A 7940-nucleotide genomic window follows, 5' to 3' on the forward strand; every position below is an offset into this window, starting at 1 on the left:
TACAGAATACTGCACCAACATGATACCAAAATTCTTCACTGCCCTCAGCAAGGGGTGGCTAAAATGTCCTAGGAGTTTCTTTCATAGAAATTTTTAACTCAAAAAAGTAATTTAATAGATTGGTCTGAAATGTTTGAGGGGCATTTCAAACAAAAAGGAATTGAAGGTTGTTATCAAGAAGATGCTTCACATAATTTCTCCTCCATTATAACTACATTGTTATAATATAATATTTCTATAACCAACATAACGAAAAAAGATCAAAACAATAACAATCGTAAAAGAGAATCATTAAGAATATGCAAACCAAGGCATGAATTATGCAACTTCCGGGTCTTAATTGGAAAAAGAACTCACCGGCTTCTGCAGCCTAAATAGAGGTATCTGAACAGAACCAAAAGCACCCACGAAAAAGGAAACAACTTCAGAAACAACGGCAAAAAGATGGCATAAAAAATAAAATAAAATTGAGAATCATATTGCTCATCTCTAGTTGTTATAATAATCCTACTTCCTGGGCCGAACCAATCACGACTTCTAGCTATGGCATTGAGTTGCTCCAACTGGTCTACATCATCAAGTATAACAAGTACCTTTCTATGACAAAGTCTTTCTTGTATTGTAACAATTCCTGTATCAACATTATTCACCTTTGTCTTGTTCATCTTCAAAATATCAGAAAGAAGTTGTTTATGTAATCGAACCAGACAATCAGGTTGCTTATAAGTTTTCCTAATATTTGCAAGAAAACTCTTACCTTCAAAACTATGAAAAAGTTGGTTATATATGGCTTTAGAAATGGTTGTTTTTCCAATTCCGCCCATTCCCCAAATTCCTACCATGCGGACATCATTGGCTCCAACCCCTAACAATGAGGTGATGTCTTGCACACGAGAATCTACTCCAACTGGGTAGAGTGTGACATATAAGTATGTGCTATTGAGTTCCTTTGAAACCACTTCAACAATTTTCCTAATAAACTTGGCTTCATGCCTGCAAATTATTTCGGAACTTAGGTAGAGTCAAATCATAAAAGCGAGCATTTGAATATAGTAAATATTTCATGATGATAGCTGATAATTAATAGTACTCTGGAACATATTTTGGCCATTATCCCTAACACACTACTTTGGCCAAATTTGATTTTATGTAAAAATTTGTGAGTATCAACTTAGTTATTAGCTGCTGAAATTTCCTCCTTTTTTTTTTCATACAAAATCTGGACATCAAATCCCAACTAAACCTTGAGACTTCTAAAGAGAAAAGTCTACCTGTTGTCATTTAGCCAATTAAGCCTCTATTGGACCAAAAGAACGAATGAAAAGAAGTAAAAACAATTAGCTGTAGTATAAAATATGAAAAATGCTTTATGAGAATCCATGTTCAGTTATATATTAAACTAATTTAAATTTAAGGATAGTTGCACCGTTGGTCCCTGTGGTATGCCATAATTATTTTTCACTCCCTATGATTTAAAAAGTGCATGGGAGGTCCATGTGGATTACAATAATTACATTTTACTCCCTGGATCGATTTTCCGTCCACCAGTTTGACAGAATCTGTTAGCCCTACACGTCAGTGCCATGTGTCGCCAATAAGATGGCGACAAGTGTCCATCTTAATAAAAAAATATAAATTTATTAAAAAATAAATAAATAAACTTATTTTTAAAAAAAAAAAACAAAAAAAAACAAAAAAAAAAAAGAAAAGAAAAAAGGCAGGCCAATTGGCTTGCCTTTTTTCTTTTTTTGTTTTTTTAAAAAAATAAGTTTATTTATTTATTTTTTAATAAATTTATATTTTTTTATTAAGATGGACACGTGTCGCCATCTTATTGACGACACATGGCGCTGACGTGTAGGATTAACAGATTCTGTCAAAATGGTGGACGAAAAATCGACCTAGGGAGTAAAACGTAATTATTGCATACTGCAGGGACCTCCCATGAACTTTTTAAACCATAGGGAGTGAAAAATAATTATGGCATACCACATGGACCAACGGTACAATTATCCATTAAATTTAACATCTTTGACATCGAAGCCCCCAATCACCGCATGTCAAATTTAACACTTATATATTTTTATTTCTAAAATACCATTAAATTTACTAAAAAATTAACCATTTAAAAAAAAAAAAAGTTGAACTATTAAAAGTTAAACAAAAAAGAAAGAAAAACAGAAAATATCAAAAAAGGGTGGCCCATTTTTATATTAGCCCCCACAATTTTATTAATTTTTTTTTTCAAATTTATTTATTTTTTCTTTTAATTTTACAAACTTCAAGAGTACTTTAGAAAAAAAAAATATATATATTCAATTTAACACGCAATAATATATGAGAGGTCCCCATGTCAATTTTTAAATTTAAACATTGTAAATAAAAATATTGTGATAGTTAAGACGGTAAAATATATTTTCACACACGTGTGTAAGTTGGTGACAAAGTGGAGACATGAGGTAAGATATAGGTAAGAGTAATGCTTCTTGTCCACAAAATGTGTGCACTTTGTATTTTTTTCTTTAACAAAAAAGAACAAAAAAAATTGAATACAAATGAGTTGGGTACAAAATGTGCACTTTGTAATAGGTCCAAAATACAAGGAATTATGTACAAAATGTATACTTTATGTACAACAAGTGCATGTGGTAGTGGGGCAAGTAAACTTAATCTCTGCAATAGGTCCAAAATACACGTAGACTAGTGGAAGCTTACGTAAGTAGCTTCTATATCGGAATAGGTCCTCGTGATCACATATCCAATTCCTTTTAGCTTATATATATAAAATTCCTTTTGGCTTTTCTTTTGTTTATAATATATATATATATATAGCTACACCGCCTACACGACTTTACGAAAAGATATGGCCAGTTTTAGGTGTTGACCCCGTTTTATCATTTATCACCATTTGTCATCATGCAAACAAAAATCAAGGATCAAATTAGTAACCCCACTTCCCATTTTGTCAAGCGACGCATGTAAACGCTTTTTCCTTATGCTCTATTTGTTTTCGGTTTGTTTTGGTGTAAAATAATTTTTGAAAAATAATTTTTGTATTTTTTGGTGTTTGATAAAGGTGAAAATAATGGTCAATCAAAAAATAATTTTCGTTTGATAAAAAATGCTTAGTAAATTTCAAAAAATAATTTACACTTTTTAAAAGCATAAATAATTTTTTCGTAAATGACAGACGCAGTCGACCCTCTTTTAAACAACGTAGTTGACCTTTAGGTTCAAGCAGTCAACTATTGCCGGATTTTGACAAGCCAGATTCCGGCACTAATCAATGCTGGTATCTGAAAAATTATGTTGAAATCCGGTGATGTTCGGCTACCGTCGCTGGATTCCAGCGGTATGGTGCTAGATTTCTGCCAGACTGGCCGGAATCTGGCTAGAACGGCTGGGATGCTGGACGGATCCGACCAAGATTTGGCCAGAACAGCCGGATCCAAGGCCATCTACCCAAAATCCTCCCAGAACGGCAGGATCCTAGCCAGGACGGCCGGCTTCCAGCCAATTGGCCAGGATTCGACTATTTTGTGCCAGATTATGGTAATCTTCCCTGGAATCCAACACAAATGGCTGGATTCTGGCCACTTTTGTCAGAATCCGTATGCGCCAAAATTTTTAAAAAATATTTTTATATTATTTTACATAAATATTTTTTATGTTGTGAATAAAATTTGATTTTTATAAATTAATATGATTGAATAAAACTATAAAAAATATTTGTAATTTTTCGTAGGCGCCAAATACCGAAAAATGATTTTCCTGAAAATATTTTATGACAGAAACCATTATACACCGAAACAAACAGAGCATTAATTTGTAAAAATATTGATCACGCTACTCATTAGAATTTTGTTTCTTTTTGTGTGTGTTTTTTTTTCTCAACTTTTTCCATAGATATCTAATACCAAATTGACAACAACATATAAAAATTAGCTGTGTTAAATTTTATATTAAACTAATTTAAATTTGTTAACTTTAACTTAGCCCGTCTTGATATTCTCGATCTGCACCTATATATTAGTAATAGCAAAGCTTTGAACATATATAAACGATCTATCACATTTAGTCTTATTCCTTACCGAAGCCAATATGATTGAGCAATGACTTCTAACACATTGCAAGGAATAGCTAGGGTTCCATCAATTTTGAAATCTATAGCAGTGAAGTTAAGGATCTAAAAATGATTGGCCGGGTAGAGCACACTTACCCGTCTGCAGTGTTTCTTAGATCCCATCCGGACAAATTAGCAGCCTCAATCAGAGCTCTCCTCCACCTGATTACCTTGTCTATGTCCAACAAGTAACGGTCTTCATGTTTCAAAAATGCTTGCGCAAAACTACTCGTCTGATTCCGCACATCCGACGGTTTAACATCATAGAAGATTGGCAGAACCAGTTGCCTTACCGTTCTTCGGCACTCCATGATCTTCACAAGTTCCTCCAGGCACCACTTGGACTCCGCGTAGTTCCTAGAGAAAACAATGACAGAGATTTTGGACCCTTGGATTGCCGACAAGAGTTCGGATGCGAGATCTTCTCCTCTTCGGAGCTCGTTGTCGTCTCTGAAGGTGTTGATTCCGGCATCTTTGAGAGCGAAGTAGAGGTGGTCGGTGAAGTTCTTGCGTGTGTCTTCGCCTCTGAAACTCAAGAAGACGTCGTAGGTTCCGCTGGGATGGGAGGAAGAAGAAGAAGAAGAGAGGAATGCACTGGCAGCCATGGCCAAAGGAGAGTTGGTGAGAAGTGGAAAATGGCGAAGGACGCGGCGTTCACAATGCAGGGTCAACTTCCTAATGCATTATTTATGCCAATATTGGGCGTTGACATTAGTGATCCAACTAGTACGCGTGAACAACTTGGTTCTTTCTGTCTGTTTTTGTCCAGCTTGCTTTCTTTTTTTTTTTTTTCTTTTTTTTTAATGTGTAAGATCGAAGACAAGTTCCTCTTCCTTTTGTTTGTTTGTTTTTCATGGCTTATGTTAAAGAACCAAAATTCATAATGAGATAAATTAATGTTAGGGATAAAATCAACCCTAGAGACACGTGGATTCAATGACATCTCGGAGTTATGTCTCGGACATTTGTTCCGCACAGTTCCGCCCAGCAAAGAAAAAGTCGTCTAGGTCTAAAGACATCTCGGAGATATGACGATGTCTCGGTCTTAACATTCCAGGTTACGGTATATAAAATATCCCGGGATCTCCCAGCCAAAACGGAGCGAACATATCTCGGATATTTGTGTCTCGGAGTAATAACGCCTCGGTATGATATCGAGTCGGTGTGATATCTCCTCAGGGTGATATCCATTGGATGTGTCAACATCTCGGAGTATAAACATCTCGGACTTACACAACCCCGTTATGGTGCGGATATATCCCGAGATCTCCAGGTCGGAGCGAACACATCTCGGATATCATCACCTCGGAGGTTGGCTGAAATGTGCTACAGTCTTCTAAAAGGTGCCATGCGCCACACTCGTCTTAGAGTGCGATAAGGATAGAATCTCAGAAGATCAGGGATAAACTACAGATCCATAATTTATGGGATAAAATGGTTATTGACACGGAATCAAGTTTAAAGAAGTACAAACGCAATCAACTACGGACTTCACACTCCTACCCGAATTCCCTGAAGATATGGTTAAAGTTCAACCAGGCTAGGACTCAAACTCCTAATCCAACTAGGTGTCAAGAAGGTCCGGCCTATAAATAAAGACCGTCACACCAGGTATGAGATCATGAATTCTCTAAGCTTTTGAGATTAAGATTCAGAATACTCTGCAGAAAACTGATTTAGACTGACTTAGGCATCGGAGTGGGCGTGGTCGGCACCCCCGACGAGTTGTTTGTTCTTTTTGCAGGGTTGAGGTATTCGGTAGAAATCAGCAGCGAATCTTTAGGCGACACGTCACCGTACCGAAAACTGTACCAACAGTTTGGCGCCGTCTATGGGAACGATCAATTGTTCTTACGAAAAACAAATCCGCGATGGTGACGACAAGACGTTCCAAGTCGATCCAAAACGAAGTACCGCCTACCAGCCGAGACGATGCTCGTGGAGAAGCAGAATCTGCAGGACCAGAGGCTCGGATAACCCAACTGAGTCAACAGTTGGCCCAGGCGCAGAAGAATGTGGAGGATTTGCTGGCTCTGAATGCTGTGCTCCTAGCCGCACGAACTCCGCCGCCGTTCAATCATGATGCAGCCGATGGGACAAACCTTGAGGGAAACCCCGAAGGGTCAGGAGAGAGAGACGGGCGGAACGAGAATCATGGAGAGCCCATCAATCCGGTTCCACCCACGGAGGCAGAAAGGAGGTTGCAGAAGATGGTCCAGGATCTGGGCGCAAAATATGACGTGCTGTCAAAGACGATTGACCAGAAGCGTGATGGGAAGGAGTCCCTTGTTGACAACCTCTTCCAGCACAAGGAGTCCATATTCACCGAAGAAGTGTCCAACTGCGACTTACCTGGAAGATTCAAGGTACCTGACATTCCTGTCTTTTCAGGCAGTGAAGATCCAGTGGAGCACTTGGATAATTTCCGGTCCCATGTCTCCCTGCACAAGACACCAGATGCTGTGGCATGCCGAGCTTTTCCTCTCACCTTGTCAGGAAAGGCCCGAGACTGGCTTAGGAATCTCGCACCAAGGTCGATTGATTGCTTCGACACCCTTGGAAGAAAATTCCTGGCCCAGTTCGTATCCGGGAGAGCTAGAAGAAAACCCCGAGGATACTTACTCTCAGTACAGCAGGGACCAAATGAGTCTCTAAAAGACTATCTGTGGAGGTTCAACCAGGAGAAGCTGGACACAGAGAGTGCACCAGACGACTTCATTTACGGTGCAATTTTTCAAGGCTTGAAAAAAGATAGACCTCTGATGGCAGAATTGGCGTTGAAACCGCCGAAAGATCTTCATACCTTTATGGTGAAGATGGACAGGTACATCAACCAGGAAGAAACGCTCCGAGCCCCCCTCAATAATTCCCAGCAACAACAACAGCCGTCCACCAAGAAGCCTAAGAAAAAGAAGAATCCTGAGCCCATACAGGATGCTGGTCCCGGAGAGTATAAGAAGGTGAAGAAGAATTTCGGAGATTACAAGTGGACACCATTGAACACCTCCATCACCGAGGTGCTCATGGAATTCAAGAAAGATCCGAATTACCAGAGACCGAGACCCATTCAAGGAAATCCCCCTCCGCACTTGGCTCACAAGTACTGTGCCTTCCACGATTCACGCGGTCATCTGACCGAGCAGTGTGTTTCGTTGAGGCAGTTGATCGAGAAATTCATTGAGAATGGGAAGCTAGTCCGATTCCTCGTCAATGAGAGGAATCAATAGGAACGAGATCACTATCCGAGGCCTAGGAGGGAAGAGGATCGGGATAATAGAAGAAACTATCAACCGAGACAAGATGAAAGAAGAGAAAGAAGCCGAGAGCCAGCACCTCGGCCTCGGAGGGGTGAAAGAAGGGAGAGAAGTAGAAGCAGGCCTCGGGGGGCGCAGCAAGGCAATCTCCCTATCATTCACACCATCTCGGGAGGATTCGGAGGAGGAGGTGAGTCCAACTCGGCTCGGAAGGCGTATGCCAGGCAGCTAGATGATTTCGAAGTTTACTCGGTCCAGAAGCCCCCAAAGTCTCGGAAATATAACCCTCTGGTTATAGGGTTTTCTGATGATGATTATGCTGGAGTCTCGCTTCCGCACACAGACGCCCTTGTTGTCACCTTGACCATAGCAAATTATCAGACCCGGCGGATCCTCATTGACACTGAGAGCTCGGCTGATATTCTTTTTAAATCAGCTTTCGATCACATGGGTGTTCCATCAGAAAAGCTGGTTCCAGTCTCGTGCCAGCTACAGGGTTTTGCTGGAGAGAAGGTGTTGCCTCTCGGTTCTATGGATTTACCTGTGACAGTCGGGACTTATCC

General features: G+C 39.7%; 1 protein-coding gene across 2 annotated transcripts; it reads right to left on the reverse strand.

The window, feature by feature from the left end:
• Positions 1 to 269: 269 nt before the first annotated feature.
• LOC133861531 (TMV resistance protein N-like) lies at positions 270 to 4768 on the reverse strand. Of its 2 annotated transcripts, XM_062297319.1 has the most exons (3): positions 4220 to 4768; positions 758 to 993; positions 513 to 665 (listed from the first exon to the last, which is right to left on the reverse strand). In XM_062297319.1, exons 1-3 carry the CDS (start codon positions 4726 to 4728, stop codon positions 643 to 645), a joined length of 768 nt encoding a protein of 255 aa, XP_062153303.1. In that variant the 5' UTR covers positions 4729 to 4768; the 3' UTR covers positions 513 to 642. The 2 variants fall into 2 exon arrangements, with proteins under 2 accessions (XP_062153302.1, XP_062153303.1); XM_062297318.1 differs by having other exon boundaries at positions 270 to 993.
• Between the last annotated feature and the right edge of the window lie 3172 nt (positions 4769 to 7940).

The sequence above is a fragment of the Alnus glutinosa genome, chromosome 2 (genome assembly GCF_958979055.1).
Source record: "Alnus glutinosa chromosome 2, dhAlnGlut1.1, whole genome shotgun sequence".
Taxonomy (NCBI): Eukaryota; Viridiplantae; Streptophyta; class Magnoliopsida; order Fagales; family Betulaceae; genus Alnus; species Alnus glutinosa.

Excerpts from the sequence above, each read along its gene's own strand:
- LOC133861531 (XM_062297318.1), bottom strand. The coding sequence starts at position 4,728 with ATGGCTGCCAGTGCATTCCTCTCTTCTTCTTCTTCTTCCTCCCATCCC. Across the intron at positions 994-4,219 it reads CTAAGAAACACTGCAGACGG|GCATGAAGCCAAGTTTATTA; the intron begins GTAAGTGTGCTC and ends AATAATTTGCAG.